Genomic DNA, 17,836 nt, shown 5'->3' on the forward strand with positions numbered 1-17,836 from the left:
ATGTGCTTTCTTCCCTTCTCATCAAAGTTATATATTCTGTGGCGTGAGTTGGATGGCTGGTTTGCTCCATATTAGATACCCCCCTCTTTTCTCCTTCTCCATTCATACTCAGTAATTCGGTGGTACCAGTTCAGGCATCTCTTCTACTATAGTGCCTGGATCCTCGGCCATGCACGTGAGTGGTTGTAATGTTGATGTAGGCGTAGCTTTTAGTTGTTTGTAGCTTGGTTATGTAACACCTCATATTTGCCCATTCTACAACTTCTCGTGCATTGAAATAACTGGCTCAGATGGATGTGTAAGGAGGATGGACAAGAATAGGTAAATGAAAAGAGAACATCTTTACATTATGATGATGTGAATAAACAAGAATCAACCCCTACAGTCCATTACTATTACATACATACATAGAAGAAGTAACGTCCCAACCTAACTATAACTCCCCGCCGCCCAACTCTTCCGCCCTTCCTTCTGGTCCCTGCCCTCCCAAAAGATAGCAACACGATTCGGCTCCCCATCAGCCCCCTCACGGTAATCATATCGTATCTTCTTCCACTTCAACGCTTTGCTCTCCTTAATCTCATCCCCACTCATCAACATACCGCCCTCTCCAATCCTGCTCACCACAGGCCTCAGCAACATGGCCATGCTGAAATAACTATCATCCCTGACAATCGTGCGATGTGCAAACAACACCAGCAGAATGAGGGCGAGGAACTGGATGCCGCAAATACCGCCCAGTATACTGAAGATGTGGGGCCAGTCGATATCTAGTTGCTGGCCTTGGTTTGGGACTACAGTCTGGGACATGAGATTATAGCGGATGCCATGGTCGTCAAAGGCGGCGACGGCATTGATTGTGAAGTGCATGAGAAGGTCTTCGACTTCATGTGCCTGCATGTTGTGTGCGGGCGACCATTTGTTACCTTGAATGTAGGACCGGTATTGTCGGTCGGGCCAGGTATCTGTCCATAGTCCCGCCCAACCGATTGCGCCGGCTGCTGTACGCGCGAATCCGTCGGTGCCGTAGACGGCGGCGGAGTCACTACGACTACGCATTGTTATATCGTTTTTTCCAGTAGGGTCCGTAACATTGCTCAGCGTGCTGTTGCAGATGAACACGGACGTTTGGTCAACTGGGTCGTCCTTGATGCCTATCTGCGTGATTGTAAAGTTTGTACAGCGATCGCCGCAGTGACGGTCTAGGGATGCTGCATATGTCATTGAGCCTGAGGCTATTTCGGGAAATTCCCACTCAAGGTATTCTTCCGTGCCAGGCTCTCGGGCCACCAGGTAAGCACGTCCGCTGGTTCTGTATTGGATTTCGCTATCTTTTAGTTCGAGCTGAGTGCATGTAGCCTTGGCAGTCACGTTGCGTGAACTGGCCATGTAGTTGAGCCACTGATGTGTTGGTTCGCGGTTGAAGAAACGGTATGTGTATGCACCGTCATCTTTGTAGATGGGTACACCTGTTTGTCCAGATAGATCTTTTTGTATATCCGAGACATTGAATACTGGATATGCCATGCCTGCCATCCCATATGTCCATGCTGCATCCAGAGGCGCCCCGTTTATCATCTTTTCAGGATCCACCGCAAGTTCAGGTGAAGTTTCGTCGACATACCAGGCGTTCAGGTTCGCGACCGTTACATTTCCCTTGCTAAGGAGTGGGAGTTCAGAATTGTTTGTGGGCCAAAACAAGCTCAATAGAGCGACAAGAACCTGGGAGCCAATATTGATCAGAAGCCAGGCTAGACATGCGAGCCACATCCATTTCGTGCCATCGTCCCTCACATCTTTGAACCACCGGAATCTCCGTAGCCATGTCTTGCCGCGAAAACCAGGAGAGGATATGATCATGAGTTTCGTGACCTTGGCTAGGGAGCTGAGATGGAGAATGAGATCAAACACCTCTAAACTGACATATCGTCGAGAGAGGAAGGTCCATCGAAAGACGGAGGCGTAATGCTTCAGCGATGCGAGTAGGTTCAAGCCCAAACATAGTGATAGGCCAATTGTGAGTGAGTTGAAGACACGAAGATCCTTTTTAGAGAGAACGATTGGGTGGCGGAACCCTTCCCAACACTTGAGAGTAATGCACATGGCAGCACTGAAAAACAACGTGATTAAAAGCTTCGAGGCGCCAGTAATCAAAAGTGATTTTCGTGCTTCTCTATGGTCAAAACGCTTGATGTGATGCGACCCTTTTTCATGTTGAGATCCGTCTTCCATGTCGAAAGTTGTACTAGCAGTGCTGAAGTTTCTGTAACCGCCTGAGCTGGGAGTGCTAAAGTTCCTGTACGCGCCTCCTTTGGCGTCCATGATTTCTGGCGAAGCGACCATTGGTGGTGAGAACAGCGGGGTATCGTCGACGTCCTGCATCACTGCATCGCCGTTATTGTATGATGTAGGTTCAGATGAGGTCATCAATGGTATAATGTCATCATGTCCACCTTGGACAGCACGGCTGCGGTCCATCAGGTCGTTTCCTATCGCTAGCGCGAGGTGTCGTTGTGGAGGCTTGTGTTCTCGAACGTGAAGTCGAAAGGGACAGAGTGGGTGTCCTGTGGGATATGCTTGTACCCACTAGATAATATTCTGCATTCGCGTTCGATAACAAGGGTAAAAGACTCGAGATGTACACTAATGCCGTATTGTACAGGCGCCGCAGTGCCGTCGTAAAACTTGGAAGAGGGGAGATTGATACAGTAATTCAGAAACGACTGATGGAGGGAATTGTGATTAGAAAAAGCCAAAATATTCCAGCCGTCTTATCTGTATCTACTGGCGTGGCTACATGGGACCGATGTTGGGGGCTGAAAGATTGGGGTCACACCAAGAACGGCTGGAAGGCTTTTTCCACGTTGGACAAAGTGGGCTGAGCAGCAGCGTGCATAGCATTTGAAATCCATGATAATAGAATGCGGATGCGATAATAGGAAGATGACAATCATCCTTCGAGTACCTCCTTCACCAAGCCTCATCTGTGAGTACCTACTCGGTGCTATGCGTGTCGCGGTCCGCGACCCCACCAGGGGAGGCCTTGGTCTAGGTCCCGCAATGCAGTATGGTAAGCTGAACTTTACATCCGAATGGGCGAGACTGGTGATCAGTAGTCCTATTGTTAGGCTTTGTGGGGTGTTGCAGCGGGGGCTGATTTGTTGACGCGTCCCGAGTCGTGGGTAACTAAGGTGTCCGTGCACGCAATGCCCGGATCGGAGTAATGCACACCCCATCAACACTAAAACTTTAGAAAAATGAGGTTGTAGAGCCACCCACAATAGCTATTATCGCGAGATATCATAGATTTGAAGTAATTAGATGCTTGCGATTAACTTGCGCTACTTGTATCTATCTGGAAGGTTGACGTTGCGGCCGCGGCGGGTGGTTTGAGCTGGGGCAGCTGGTTGATTATGGTTTAACGCCCTATCTGTAACCTCCCATAGGGTATTCGGGCTGGGGCAGCTGGTTGATGTTGATGTTGATTATGGTTTAACGCCCTATCTGTAACCTCCCATAGGGTATTCGGGCGGGTCCCGCCGTGGTCTTATAGTGCTGTCGCACTTGCCTCGTGGAACCTATTCCTAGGTGTTTTGTATCTAAGGGGAGTGATGTCCTGCCTATATACATGTTCGTGAAAAGGACTCCCGCCATTTGAAGCCGTTTTCCTACAATATTCTAGTATTTCGTGGCTTGCGCCTTTGATCGATGCAGTACAGTAACTGCTTTTTAGAGAGAGAAACGAAAAAGTAACAAGAGGCAATTTGAGATATAATAAAAGGTTTGAGAGAAAGCGTGTGGGTTGTGGCATCTATGCGGCGTTCTGCCGCGAATCCTACACTGAATAATGCCAAGGAATTCAGCGGGTCTTTGTGAAATTCAAAAATAGAAATCACTCGTCATAGAAGGAGTTCGTTACCTTCACGAAGGTCTCGAACTCTTGTGGCTGGTCTATTAATTGCGCGAGGTACGCTAGGCCTTCCTGTCTTGTGCGAGGGGGCACGATGGGGCGTAGAGGCCACTTCTTGAAGTGTGTTGTGGCTCTCTTGCAGAACACTAGGTGTTCTGGCGTCTTGGGCCTGCCGCATAGGCATTTCGAGGTATCCTCGTGGTTGAATTTTCGGTGGTACCATTCAAAGTCGCCATGCGTTGAGCGTATCATAAGGACTTTCGCGAGTATCCTTCGGGGTAGCCATAGCGCTGCGGGCGTGCGCCTAGTATCGTATGGCAGCTGCCATTGCGTGTACCATGCTGATAGCCTACTGCTCTTATCCTTCCACCAAGTGTCCCTTGTATGTTCGAGGAGGCGGCGGCCTACTGTTCGTATACCAGATCTTGTGGGGGAGGCGGCCATGCCGTATGGCTGGTGCGGGTCTTTGGCCTCGTTGTCAGCCAGCTGGTCGGCGAGTTCGTTTCCAACAATCTTCATGTGTCCCGGCGCCCACCGCGTTTTCACGTTGTAGGCCTCCATAGCTCCATGGATTTGGAGGAACGCCCATTGGGAGGAGGTAGGGGCGGTTCCGCGTATGCCCCATATTACCGAAGTGCTGTCTATGCAAAGTACGATCTCCCTCTGGCTAGGCAGTGAGAGTTGTAGTGCGTGTTTGAGTCCTCTGCACGCGCCTATAGCCTCCGCATCGAAGACGTGGCTAAGGGCATTTAGTGAGCCTTGTCCAGTCGCCACGGCGGCCTGGCCCTGGTATATAGCGTACCCGTAAGTGACCACCCTTGTACCGTTGATTTGTTGTTCAGACCCGTCTGAGAAGACAGTGATTGTCTCTTGTCCAAGAGACTCCCACCAGATGGTGAAATTCTGGGCAGCAATGTCCTTTCCTTGCCCTTGCGTTGGATCCTGCCTCGACCCGTCTGAAAAGTGAGGGCTGGCTAGGACGTTTCGGGGTGTGGCGGGTAGCAGTTGTGCTACGCGCTGAACCTTCGATCTTGGTATCCGTCGGTTGCCCGCTGCGCGTCCTCGTATGACTAGTGGCAGTGTAGTTCTATTAGTAAGTGGGTGCTTGTCGTCTATTGTGCGTAGGTGAACTGCAAAGCGGAGCTTGGCCTCCTCTAGCGCCACCTGTGCCGACGGCATCGCAGCTTCTCTTAGCAGTACTGCGTTTGGTGTTGTCCTCCACGCAGGGAGGATTGCCTTCGTGGCTGCTATTAGTGCCTGATCTATCGTGGTTAGGTGCCAGCCTACCCTAGTGCTGACCGTGGGTTTACGGGAAACCCTTGCAATTCGTGGGTTCTTCGTCCTGCCCTCGTACCATGTTTCGGCTCCGTATAGTAGTATGGGCAGGATACATGTTATGGCTGCCTTGCGTAGCGATCCTGCTGGAGGGCCGTGGGCTGTGTTGGCGAGGCTCCGGAGATGGTTCGCTACTTTCCTAGCTTGCGCCGCCCTTTCTGCGACGTGCTTCTTGAAAGTTAGTCCCCTATCAAACCACACCCCAAGCCAGCGCAGCGCTGTCTGGCTTCCCCCCTGCGCAGGGGCTATAGGGTGAATTGTTTGATCTTCCAATTGGATTGGCGGCGCATGTAGTCCTTTCTGGCGCGTGAGGTGGATCAGCTCCCGTTTCTCTGGTGCAAACGTGATCTTGTTCGCAGCTCCCCATTCATTGATAGATTTGAGGTCCTCTGCTAGCAGTGCGACGTTCTCGTCTAAAGAGTGGGAGACCCGGTATAGGTTGATGTCGTCGGCATACCCGAACCGGAGTTTTCGGTCCTGGTTGAGTAGTTCAGCTAGGTATAGGGTGTATAGGACCGGTGATAGCGGCGATCCCTGCGGGGTGCCGCAGGCCACTCGATGTACAGGTGTAGTGACATTGCCTAGGCGTACTCGCACCCTCCTTTCCGACAGGAAGTTCTGGATAAATTTCCGGAGTAGGGGTGGCCACCCTTGTTGCCGCATTCGGTGTAGTAGCCTGTTTTTCAGTAGCGCGTCAAACGCCCCTTGGACGTCTAACGTGAGCATAGAGACATGCTCGTATCTTGACCAAGCCATCTCCACGTCGTGTGTGAATGCGGTCGCCAGGTCCATCGCAGAGCGTTTTGGCAGCGCTCCACCGTGCTGTGGGCTTAGGATGTCAAAAGCCATAGCTGTGTGTGCTATGCGCCTTGCTATGATACGCTCGAGTCCCTTCCCTAGACAGGACGATAGGGCAATTGGTCTCATTGATCTGGGTGAGGACTTATCCTTCTTCCCGACTTTGGGTATCATGGCCACTTCTACCGTCTTCCAGGCGGCTGGGTAGTGGCCTTGTTCCATGCACGCCCGGTAGATGCCTAGCACTAGGTGTCTAATGTGTTCCCAGCATGCCTTTAGGAGTCGGACGGTCACCTGATCGGGTCCTGGGGAGGTGCTAGATACTCCAATCACGTAGCGTTCAGTCTCCTCCATCGATATGTATGTGTCCCATGGTAGTGGCGTGGTTTGCGGGTCGTTGTCAAGAGGCGGTGGTTCTAGGAGGTCGTCCTCCGCCGAAAAACGGTCGAGGATTGCCTCTCTAAGTGCCTCAGCTTTCTCGAGTGGTGCTGTGATTGTCCTACCTTCGATTACAAGTGGGGTGTCCCGTTGGTCGAATGATAGTTTATGCCAGCCTACTAGCTTGTATAGATCTTTGTCGTTATTACAGCCGTCTATGCGCTGCTGCCAGTACGTTCTCTTGGCTTTTCGTACCGTAGCTAGGAACGCACGGGTGGCTTCTGAGGGGGATTGGCCATAGTCCGACTTTTCCTGGATATGCCGCTTATACGCCACTCTACAGTCCTCTGTCCACCATGGGGCGGAGTGGCCTTTTTCTCTATTTGGTGTTCCCGCCGCGTGCATTGCATCTCCTATAGCTTGGGTGATTCTAGCTATGCTTGCGTCGATTACGTCCGCTGGGGCGCTATTGCTAATTGGCTGTACGCCTACTGTGTAGAGTTGAACTAGCCCGGCAAACCTATCTATGTTTCTCTCGTGGACCCGGTAGTGATGCTGTTCTAGCACCGCTCTCCCTCGGCTTGGAAGGACAGTCACTAGGGTGAAATGGTCTGACCCTGTATACATATCTTCGCGGACTGTCGTTCTAGCGAAGGGTATATTTGAGAAGGATACGTCTAGCACGTGTCCCGCCCGATGTGTTGGGTTACCTGCCTCGCCGATGTAGGGTATGTCGTTCTGAGTGGCCCAGCGGGCGATCTCTGCCCCCCTATTGGCCGACGTGGAGCCGGGCTCAAAAAGTTCATGGCGGGCGTTTAAGTCACCCCCTATAAGGCAGTTACGGGGTGGCGTTAAAGCTGTGAGGTATTGAAATGTCGAGTCATTCTGTGGCTGCCTATAAACATTCAATATGCGGTAGCCGTTGGCCTCGATCCATAGCACATCCCGGCTGATGCGTGGGTGTATAAGAGTAGCCCTTATATTTGGGCTCTTACGGGTATAGGTGAGCACCCGTGGTCGGTCAGTTCCCCACGTTGTGGGGTTGTTCCAGCTTATCACTGGCGATATCATATGGAATCCTGGGTGTGTAGAGGTCCGGGTTCCAGTGAGAGTAAAGGGTTCTTGGATGCATACTATGTCTATGTCTGCTTCCCATGCACGTTCTAAGGCTGTAATGTGGCAAGGCGAGCTTCTGGCCACATTCACCCAGCATACCTGCATTTGTCTGTGTCGGTGTGGCGTGGTTTCGCCGGGTGAATTCGCGGGTTGTGCCCTCATTACGCACTAGATCCGAGGCTCATTTCAGTGTCAGCGTGCTCAGACGATGACGTGTTAGGGTCTTGGTCAGCGGTGCTAGGCTGCACGCTTCTAGCAGACATTCGCGCTAGGTTGAGGTCTTGCGTAGTTGCAGCTGTTCTCTTAGACCTCCTAGTCCCTAGGGTGGTTGCGGGCTCTCTAACAGTGGCCGAGTTTAGGTTATTTACGTCTTGTCGGCTTCTTTTACTCGCGTCCGTAGGTGTTCCCACAGGCTCAGTAGTATTAGCTATGTCGCCGTCCGTGATTTCAATGGAGGTTTCGACCGTGCTGCCTGTCTGTCTTCCTCTAGCTGGCTGCATTGCCTCAGAAGCACGGTCACCCGCCTCCCTAATGACTTTTAGTTCCCCCTTTGTGGGTTGGATGAGTCGGCCGTTCACCCTCGTTGGGGCTGCTGGGCACTTGTCGTGGGTTGCTGGAAATGGGCCGTGGCAGTTGGCGCACTTTGGTGTGTCTTTGCATTGTTCTCCGTGTGGTCCCTGGTGAGTTGCCGTTGTTTTGCTGCATGTCGTGCAGCGGGCTGGCCTTGTGCAGCGGCTGGTTTTGCAGTACCCTAGGCAGCCTGGGTCGTGCAGCATTGCAGGTGAGTTCTTCTTTATCTCGTGCGCGTAGTCGCCCGTCCCAAATAGGCGAAACGATCGTACGGGTCTGGTGAAAGATATAATCCAGGTTGTCCTTCCCTCCGTGGGTCCATGTCTGGAGGGCCGGCAGCTCGCCGGTTCGATCCCTGTCTGGGACAGAGCTTCGCTGACTATATCGTCTATTGTGGTGGGTATACTTTCCCCTGTGATAGTGCGGTATGAGCTTTCTACGCCCTGGACTGCATAGTTCACCCATCGTTCAGGTAGTCTTGCGCTCTCGCCCTCTACCGCTCGGATCATAAGTTCGCGATTCTCCTGCCCCATAAGCAGGGCCTTAATTTTGTCGTTGCGGGGCGTAATCGCCCAGCCCTGGGGCAGCTGGTGCAGCCCCTGAGGACTCCTTAGCACCTGTAACAGCAACAACGCGTTTCTGACGCTTCTGCTTTTGAGTAGAGCTTTGTGAGGCCTTGCGCTTACTGTTTTGGGCTTGTTGAATAGCCTTTTGTGAGTCGCGAGCTGCTTTTTCACGTGCCCGTTCAGCCATCTTTTCAGCCTTCTCCTTCTCGCGCACCTCCCTGAGTCTCTCCCGCTCCACACGCTTCTCCTGAGCTACTTGAAGTTTGTATAACCTAGCCTGCTCTTTCAATTCTAATCTACGAGCTTTTTGGAGTTGTGTCTCGTCTTTCTCACGTTCTTCTACTACCCTACGTTCCCGGGCTTGGCGAAGTTTCCTTGGCGACCAGAAAACAGCTCCTCCATGATACCCATCCTGATTAGTTTGAAGATCTAAGGGGTAGCTCTTCTTCTTCTGCTTCTTCTTGGTACTCAGAGCCTCCTTTAGTCCCTTCATCTCATGGCGGAGTAGCTCGTTTTGGGTTGAGATGTGATAGAGTGATCTGTGTAGTTTCTTCACCTCCTTACTTGTTCTATCAGCTGCTGTTTGATTAACTAGAGCCTTGATTTTACGCCAGTCTGATCCACTAAGTACAGAAGCTGAGCTCTCATCTGAGCTTGATACCTTAGGGGTGTTGCGGTTGAATCTTTTAAGTATAGGGGTTGGATCGGGCGGCCAGATCCCTGTGGCCATGAAGGACTTTTGGATAGTGTTTTTCTTAAAGGAGGACACCCAGGCTCTCCAGAAAAGGGGGAAGAAGTCTCCTTTCTTAACTGATAGAAGCCCCTGGCTGTTGTGAAGGTAGTTAGATAGCTCCTTTAAGTACGCAGTTGAGAGAGGTTTAAACATTACAACATCTAATGGCTGAAGGGTATAGGTTGAATGGGGGGAAATATAGCCACAAGAATCTTATTTTGATCGCAGGATTCAAGAAACTCCTGAGTTACATGAGATCCATGGCCATCTAGGAGTAGCAATCGGTAGGAGGAGTAGCTCTTGGATTTGGTGAATCGATCAAACACCTGTTTGAGCCAGGCGACCCCTATCTCGTTGTTTGTCCAGCCTGATGGAGATGAAGTAATGAAGGCTGAGTGTTCTCCTTCACTGATATCCTGTACCCAGCTTGATTGAAGCCCCCCCTGAGGTACTCTGGTAGATAAGGCCTGGGGGGCAGTGCTAATCTATCGGCGCAAATACAAGCTAGGAGGGTTACCCATTCACGCGAGCCATCTTGAAGAGCTGTAGTAACCTCCTTTTTCTCCCACATTCGTCTGCTGAATATCCTTTTTGATCTACCAGTAACTCCAGCTAGAAAGCCCTTCTCATCCATATTGTAGATATCCCATGGCTTGATCTTATATTCCTCTATCTTCTGGTGCAAAAGATCGAAGTATAGGCTATATTTAGCACCTGAATCAGCCTGGTGGCGCTGGCGATCCATGCCGGATTGCCAACGTGAGATTAGATGGGGGGAGTTTCTGTTAAGAAACGAGGATACCCAGGTATCACTAACCCCTTTTCCAGCCATAGTACTTGCGAAATTCTTAATCATCTCTCGCGTAGGTGCTATACGACGTGCCTTAAGCCCCTGAATATACTCTACAAGCTCCTTCTCTTGTTGTGGGTGAAGGATTTGATGTGCAATTGAGCGGGACTGGCATTTGCCCTGATGTCTTCTAGCCAGCGTTGATCGCTCAACACTGAACTTTTTTGCGACTTCTGAATACGTAAAATGCTCTCCGGGAGCACGTAGTTCGATTGCATTAATTGCATCCTGGATTGGATCCATATTGGTGGAGTTATGTGGTGTCGAAGGTGGGTTGGGTGTGAAGGTGGGGTGTGCATTACTCCGATCCGGGCATTGCGTGCACGGACACCTTAACTACATGTGTGAGGTGTCTAAGCCACGCGACGAAGTATTTGGGGGCTAAAATACAAACTTGTTTATGTACATCAGCGGCACGGCACTAGACGAAACATTTGTGCAGAATGCTGGGACCATAGAAGTACGGAAGTTGAAGATATGGGAAACACGATGTAGCTGCTGCGGACGTCGCTCGAGGCGAATGATGAAGAGCAGACGTCATACTTCGGCCGCGGTTGGCAGGCACTACCGACTGTCAGCCCGCGGACGACAGAAAGCCATCATATCTTGAATGTAGAAAAGGTACCTGTAGATCCTGCGTACTGTCACCGCATTTGAGGTATGTGTGGTTTGTAAGACGAGGTGAGGTTTGAGGAGCAGTCCGCGGGCGAGAGTCCCAAGGCCGACTAGCTTCAGGGCATCCGTTACTTCACAGCACTAGATGAAAAATAAACGAAGATAACAATAATGCACCCAACGGTGATAATAGCGCAAACAGTGGAGACAGTACATGGAAGGGCGTGATGCGAGTATATTTCAACGCCCTCATCTTCTGGCCCATCTCAATCTTAGTCTTAATCCTAGCCATCTACCAACACAAAGCAACAATGGCGTCTTCACAGGTTGTGCTATACGATCTACCTAGCAAGCAAGGGACCGCTTGGTCGCTGAACCCATGGAAGAGTACATATTCTATCTCCGGAACCAAACCCCTCGAGCCACATCTAACACTACCGTAGCCCGCATGATCCTCAACTACAAAAAGATTCCCTACACCACGGAATGGGTAGAATACCCGGACCTCGCCCCCAAATTCAAAGCCCTATCCATCCCGCCCAACCCCAAAGACGCCCCAGGTTACTTTGCAGACTATAGCAGCCCCGCCATCAGATACGCAGATGGAACCTACCAAATGGACTCCTGGCCCATTGCCCATTCGCTCGAGTAGCAGTACCCAAAGCCCTCTCTTTACCTCGATCAACCCATCGTCATAAAGATTCGTGACCATGTTGTGCAGATTATGGGTCCGATCATGGCCTTGGTGATTCCCAGGGTGGTGTTACTACTGAATGAACGAAGTGCGGAGTACTTTTATGAGACCAGAGAGAAGATGTTTGGTAAACCACTGGAGCAGGTGGAGAAGGATGCTGATGTGGATGACTGTTGGGAGAAGGTAAAGGGGCCAGTGCTGGAGGTGGGGAACTTGCTGAGACAGCATGGAGGCCCGTTCTTTCTGGGCGAGACTGGTAAGTCTCACTTGTGAGGTAAAAATGTGTGGTGTACTAACCTAATGGACAGCTTCCTACGCCGACTTCATCCTGGTTTCAATGCAACACTGTGTTAAGCGTGCGAATGAGGATGTGTACGAGAAGCTCATGGCGCTGGATTATGCGCTGCCCCAAGTTTACCAAGCAAGCAAGCAATGGCTGGAGAAGGAGAACTAGAGAGCGCCACTATTCTCAAGTCCCGCTCGATCTTTTGATGTAATGCATTCAAACTATATATGCTCCCCACGAACAAACAAAGGAACATCAGTCCTTTCCAACACATACACAAAATTGCATACCTTTGGTCTATGCGCCACTTTATCCTCTTTCTTCTCATTACGCACTTGCCACTCTGTATCATCAACCTCACGTCTCTCTACAACACGCCACAACTGATTAGGGTATGGAAACGGTAGACATTGAGGTATCCATTCTGACGTTGCAGAATCAAGGAAATCAAAGCGTTCGCTGGAGTAGGATAATGCTATCCAGTGCGCGCCTGGCCTCGCTACAAGTGCCAAATTTACAGCCATGACTATTACTGGGTGTAGAGGCACTGTTGATGCGGTGGGCTCCAGGTTCAAAGGTTCGTAGGAACGCACGGCTACCGGGTATGGCAGCGGGGCATGCACATCATCTCCGCAAGCAATTGAGTCGGACGTCGATTTGTCCAGTATGACAAAGTAAGCAGCACGCTTACATCTGTGCAGCATGGACTTGTAGTCAAGTAGATCCACGGCATCCCAGCGCATATATGCGATACCATTCTCTCTAGGGTCCCTTTTGTACTGATCTTGGTTCTTATAGATGTCGTGTTCACGCTTCCTTCCCAGTTCAATAGCAACGACCGAGTAGTCCAGGTTATGTATTTGCTCCGGGTCATCTACATGTGAACGTAAATGGTAGGACAACAACGATGTGCCGCAACCTATGTGTAGCAGCTCCGGCTTTTCATCGCTTGCTTTACTCAAAGCAGATATTATGTAGGGATCTAGTATGGTGGGCGACTCGAGCCATTCGAAAGGTTCGTCGTTTGAAGTGAAGCGCTCATTCCAGTAGGCTTGCGATCCGAAGGCAGGCGGTGAGTTTTTGGGCATTGCAATCTGGATGATTGGCGTTAGAACTAGGTTGGGATTAGTTGTAATGTTTTCACTTCACTAACAGGCTGGGGCGGTTTAAGTAGAAGAGGGTTTATGAGTACGCTTAAAGGTTGTCTGTATACGCAAATTGCCCGATGGGTGATGTTTATAGAAGACGAGAGAATCATCGAACCCATCGTGATGCGCCGGCCCGAGCTTTCTCCGCGATCCGAAGATCTTCAACGCTTCACAGTTTGCGGACTCCCGAGAATGGCCATCACACACGACTCACAGCCATGGCCGCCCTCCAATCAATACCACGCTTCCTCCTACCACGAAGGCCTCACCTGATACGACCGCAACCCCGCGCATTGCGCCTGCTGCCCTCCCCCACCAGCCTCCGTCATGCCTCCGTCTCCGCCAAAGGTCTTTCGGAAGAGTTCAAAAGACGCCGAGAAGCACAGCAAAGTAAGGGAACACCCGTAATTCCGCAGCCCGATAAATACCGGCCGCCATCGCACGGCAAAAAGCCCCCGAATCGCAATCTGGAGAACAAGATCTATGGCCCGCCATTATCGGAAGAGGATAAGAAGCGCATGGCGACGAAAAAGTACCCGAATATGATGAGTCCAGAGGGCACATTCTCCCATTGGTTCCTGCATAACAAGGCTATTCACTTGTGGATCACAATGGTATGATGTCTCCTTCCCCCAATATACACGTCCCAAAAGCCCTCAAGACTAACCCCGCTTACCATAGGGTATCCTCGTCTCACTCGCAGTAACCGCTTGGTACCTAGACTTCATCCATAAAACCATTTATGCCCACCTCCTTCCCTCACGCAAAGATTTCCTGCACCACCCCTTCCAGTCTACATCGCGATTCATCGAAATCTACAAGATGCACATGGCGCAGACGTCGCAGGAGTATCAGCAGCAGCGGCTGAAGAAGGCCGAGGAGGTGGAGAAGAGGAAACAGTATAGGCTTATGAGGCAGAGGGAGGCAGAAGAGAGGGGAGAGGAATATGTTGAGGATCCGAGGTATTACGTGGGAGAGGATGGTGTTAGGCGCAGGAGGGTTAAGAGGTGGTTTGGTATTTGGGAGTGAGAAGACTGTTTTGTTTTGCTTTTCATGCGTGGGAAGAAGCACCACAAGAAAGAAATTTGTACGAGTGAGGGAAAAGGACAACGACATGCCAATTTGGCGAACATCTACAAGGTCACCACCGCTCTATAAAGGGATAATTGTGGCCAAAGAGGCCAGCTGGGTGACGAGGCGACAAGACGTAGTGCATGTGAAGTGTGATAAGGTATGTATATTGAACAGTGTAGAATATATATATTGATATCAGCCACTCATTTCTGCTTCCGTTGTCAAACAATCGCTCTTCTCTCTTCTTCCTCTCTATACCCAATCCATATATCATCGCTCGGACGCATTCCACTCTCCAGCCCATCCATCTTACACATATGTCCCACTTCCTCCGGAACCTCCCCAACCCTTTCCATACCCGTTGCAAAAGCCATCATCAGTCCCGCCTCAGAATGCCATCCGATATGACAATGGAACGCCGACACCCCCGGGTTATCCGCTACAAAAGATATCAGTAGCCACCCATAGGCTTCCACAGTCGCCGTATCTCTACGTAATGGATTCTCCAGGCTAAGCCGTGAAGACGACTCAGGTATCTGTTTTTATAAAAGAGACATAGGCGGATACCCATGTCCACTTCCCAGGATGAAAAACTTGTACCCATGCAAATGCATGGGATGCGCTCCATCATCGAAGTTTTGAATCAAGATCGTAATTGTACGCGTTCCCGTCGTCCTATATACAAGAGCTTGTTCAGGCCTAATACGCTCCTCGTCCACGAAGCCTTCCGTGATATTTTCCTGCATCGCACCAGTGGAGTCCAACATTGTTTGTAATATAGGCCTCGTAGCATTCCTCCGAAAAGAACTATCATTGAAATACCCCCGACTCAATCTCCAATCGCGACTCTGAAAGCTCGACCGCAAGTAAATCGCATACCGAGGATCGATTTCCGGCGCTGGAATAGCTGCCACGGGGACCAAAGTTGAAGTGTTGAGATCCTTACACTCCACATCGATGATGTCGGACCAATCTCTGCTTTCCGGTATATCACCTTCACCACCACCGTCAAAACCCTGCCGATACTCCACCACCCCCCTAACCTCCTCCTGTAACTCAGCCTCCTCATACGCAAAAGAATGCGTAAACACCCTCGCCCTCATCCAATACAACACTCTATCCCCCTTTTCAGGCGGCGTCAAAACAACGCTATACCTCTGCGCCGGCGCGATATTTACCCTATGAACGCCCACCGGCACCACATCGGTGCCATCAACCTCCACAACCTGCACCTCATGTTCATCAATCTGCAGTGCAAATTCCGCAAACACGCCCACATTGATAATGCGCAGACGCGTATTGGACTCTGAATCCAGGGTAAACCGCGCGAGGGAAAGGTGGGAGGAAGAGCAGGAGGCGCGATGGCGGTGGGAAAGAGTACTGCAGTTTCGAACATTACGGCCATTTATCAGGGCGGTGGGGGGAACGGGTTCGGCGTTTTCGGTGCCGGGGGAGAGGTAGGTGCGCAGGGGGGAGGATGACGGTGTGTAGTAGTGGTCAGATACTAGGAGGACTCTGTCCTGTTTGTATGGCACCTTCTGCAATCTGTCCTCGCCCTCCTTGCTTCGAGCGTGGATTATCAAAGGTCCGACTAGCCCGTCACTGGCCTGCATCTCTACGTATGAATGGTACCAGTATGTCCCTGTTTGCCCGGATACACTGAATCGATACGTGAATTCTTGACCCGGGGCGGTTGGACAGTTCGTTACGCCTGTTGTACCGTCCATCCAATTTGAACCATTTTGAAATATGCCGTGCCAGTGGATTGATGTCGCATTGGGGGAGGCGTTGATGACACGTACGGCTAGGATGTCGTGGGTGTTTAGTTCGAGGAGTGGGCCGGGGAAGGTGCTGTTGATTAGGAGCATAGGGCGTGGGACGCCATCCGGGGAAAGCTCATGCTGGGCGATGTGGAACTTGTAGGTGCGGGTTGTTGGAGGTGCGGAGGTGGACCAGGTGGGATTGAGGATGTAGTCGGTTTCTGGACGGATTTTTCCCGGTGAGAGGTGATGGTAGGTTCTAATGGGTAGGAAAATGATGAAAATGAGGGTGAAGAGGAGGAGGAGAAGTGTGGTTATGGTTGTTCTCAGGGTCCAAGGTCCTGGGCGTTTGTGATGGTGGTGCATTTCCCGATGTTCTGAAAGGCTGTGGGAGATGCTTTGAGTGTGGCTGTTTGTTTCGTGTAATAAACCGACCTCCTCTTCCATATATTGTTGATGTTGATCGGAGGCGTCTTCCAAATCGAAGCTTTCGTTCCGGTAATTAAGGATCATGCTCGCAAATTCCACGATAGAACCAAATGTAGTATCAATGACGGAATCTGTGCGCCTCAGAGTAGAAAAGCCCAATTTGTTCAATGTCAATATCCGTTGGTGTTTGTCACAGTGTTGGTAAAATAAATTTATGGAGTTGAACTCTGGTAGCGATATCGTTGTTCGGTTGAGAACCCAGATTGAGATTCAATTGAGCCAAACTGCTTCACTCGGGAAGATAATCCAGGATTCACAAGACCGTCCCATGTTCACAGTCCCATATTCACCCGTCCTCTTCATTAATCTCCAAGAATCATATGAAGCGCAAAGATCTGGTGGCCCACGCGTCAACGCCCGTCGTACCCGCTGCCATGGCGGGCATGACCGGTTCCAGGTCGGCTCCCCCAATTCAATCAAGCCCCGCACGTTAGATATGTTGCTACGTCAAAGCTTGTCCGCCTTCCGAAAAGATGATATTGCCGTGTCGATCTGCGCATCCCCTTCTTCCACAACTATGCACGAGTACGGCCAAATTGTGGCAATTGACCGCGTTTGTAGATCTTGGTGAAGTGGCTGGGTTGTTTGTCCTTTACTACATAGACAGTAGCCAGATTCTTTAACATGAACAGGATACGTGAATGTGGAGATGAGTAGGTTGTGAATTGAGTCGCGGTGGATTTCTTTCACATGCGAGGAAATTTCCTATCTCCGCTACCGTACAGTACCAGGTGATCAATTCTGGGCGTACCCAACTAAAGAGGTATTGATTGTATATCTCATAGAAAAATCCATTGGGCTTTTCGATATTACTCATTGAATTACAGGAAGAATCGCCTGCTTCCTTCCTTAGTTTCTCACTTTACTCATACATATTCGTTTAACAAAAGAGCCCACCTCAATAAAGGGCGACTTACGCAACTATAATAGACAGCGAAGGCAACCTTGAGGTCTACATCGTCCGTCATTATGATAACCCCATCTCTCCTCTCCTTAGCACTGATATCGAACCTCGCCCCTGTATTTGCCCAAACCAAAGTAAAAGGCAAGGCATTCGACCGCCTCGCCATAGTATGGCTTGAAAACACAGACTACGAACTCGCGGCCAGCGACCCAAACCTAGCCTGGCTCGCAAAGCAGGGTATCAGCCTCACGAACTACTATGCCTTGACCCATCCATCCCAGCTCAACTACGCAGCCTCCCTATCCGGCGACTACTACGGCATGAACCACGACCACTTCTCGGATATTAGCGACGATATCTTCACGCTAGTTGACCTACTGGAAGACAAAGGCATCAGCTGGGCTGGGTATCAAGAAGACATGCCAATCCCTGGTTACGAGCGCCAAAACTACCTCAATCCTAGAAACGGCGCTCTTACGTATAAGCGCAAGCACAATCCCGCGATATTGTATGCTGCAAACGGGAAAGAGGCGGATCGACGGGCTAAAATCAAACCTATGACTATGTTCAATGGTGATTTAGACAAGAACACTTTGCCGCAGTAGATGTT

The 17,836-nt window shown here is 50.6% G+C and overlaps 8 protein-coding genes across 8 annotated transcripts; 4 read left to right on the plus strand and 4 right to left on the minus strand.

The window, feature by feature from the left end:
* Positions 1-429: 429 nt before the first annotated feature.
* Positions 430-2,478, minus strand: PtrM4_010340 (uncharacterized protein; the record flags this gene model as incomplete). Its single annotated transcript, XM_001930991.2, has 1 exon — positions 430-2,478. One exon carries the CDS (start codon positions 2,476-2,478, stop codon positions 430-432), a length of 2,049 nt encoding a protein of 682 aa, XP_001931026.1.
* Positions 2,479-3,892: 1,414 nt separating this feature from the next.
* PtrM4_010350 (uncharacterized protein) lies at positions 3,893-10,499 on the minus strand (the record flags this gene model as incomplete). The annotated part of the gene is made up of 6 exons (XM_066102973.1): positions 3,893-7,554; positions 7,707-8,706; positions 8,732-9,102; positions 9,142-9,496; positions 9,658-9,873; positions 9,924-10,499. 6 exons carry the CDS (start codon positions 10,497-10,499, stop codon positions 3,893-3,895), a joined length of 6,180 nt encoding a protein of 2,059 aa, XP_065965175.1.
* A 683-nt stretch (positions 10,500-11,182) lies between these two features.
* On the plus strand, positions 11,183-11,523 carry PtrM4_010360 (glutathione S-transferase; the record flags this gene model as incomplete). Its single annotated transcript, XM_001930992.2, has 2 exons — positions 11,183-11,258; positions 11,315-11,523. The coding sequence occupies 2 exons, from the start codon at positions 11,183-11,185 to the stop codon at positions 11,521-11,523; spliced, it is 285 nt and encodes a 94-aa protein (XP_001931027.2).
* Positions 11,524-11,685: 162 nt separating this feature from the next.
* PtrM4_010370 (uncharacterized protein) lies at positions 11,686-12,019 on the plus strand (the record flags this gene model as incomplete). Its single annotated transcript, XM_066102974.1, has 2 exons — positions 11,686-11,821; positions 11,874-12,019. 2 exons carry the CDS (start codon positions 11,686-11,688, stop codon positions 12,017-12,019), a joined length of 282 nt encoding a protein of 93 aa, XP_065965176.1.
* An 87-nt stretch (positions 12,020-12,106) lies between these two features.
* PtrM4_010380 (uncharacterized protein) lies at positions 12,107-12,939 on the minus strand (the record flags this gene model as incomplete). Its single annotated transcript, XM_066102975.1, has 2 exons — positions 12,107-12,112; positions 12,142-12,939. The coding sequence occupies 2 exons, from the start codon at positions 12,937-12,939 to the stop codon at positions 12,107-12,109; spliced, it is 804 nt and encodes a 267-aa protein (XP_065965177.1).
* A 278-nt stretch (positions 12,940-13,217) lies between these two features.
* On the plus strand, positions 13,218-14,028 carry PtrM4_010390 (DUF4207 domain containing protein; the record flags this gene model as incomplete). The annotated part of the gene is made up of 2 exons (XM_001930994.2): positions 13,218-13,613; positions 13,681-14,028. 2 exons carry the CDS (start codon positions 13,218-13,220, stop codon positions 14,026-14,028), a joined length of 744 nt encoding a protein of 247 aa, XP_001931029.1.
* Positions 14,029-14,615: 587 nt separating this feature from the next.
* PtrM4_010400 (SufI, putative multicopper oxidase) lies at positions 14,616-16,346 on the minus strand (the record flags this gene model as incomplete). Its single annotated transcript, XM_001930995.1, has 1 exon — positions 14,616-16,346. The coding sequence occupies one exon, from the start codon at positions 16,344-16,346 to the stop codon at positions 14,616-14,618; it is 1,731 nt and encodes a 576-aa protein (XP_001931030.1).
* A 945-nt stretch (positions 16,347-17,291) lies between these two features.
* On the plus strand, positions 17,292-17,831 carry PtrM4_010410 (uncharacterized protein; the record flags this gene model as incomplete). Its single annotated transcript, XM_001930996.2, has 1 exon — positions 17,292-17,831. The coding sequence occupies one exon, from the start codon at positions 17,292-17,294 to the stop codon at positions 17,829-17,831; it is 540 nt and encodes a 179-aa protein (XP_001931031.2).
* Between the last annotated feature and the right edge of the window lie 5 nt (positions 17,832-17,836).

Source organism: Pyrenophora tritici-repentis, chromosome 1, assembly GCF_003171515.1.
Source record: "Pyrenophora tritici-repentis strain M4 chromosome 1, whole genome shotgun sequence".
In the NCBI taxonomy this organism is placed as follows: Eukaryota; Fungi; Ascomycota; class Dothideomycetes; order Pleosporales; family Pleosporaceae; genus Pyrenophora; species Pyrenophora tritici-repentis.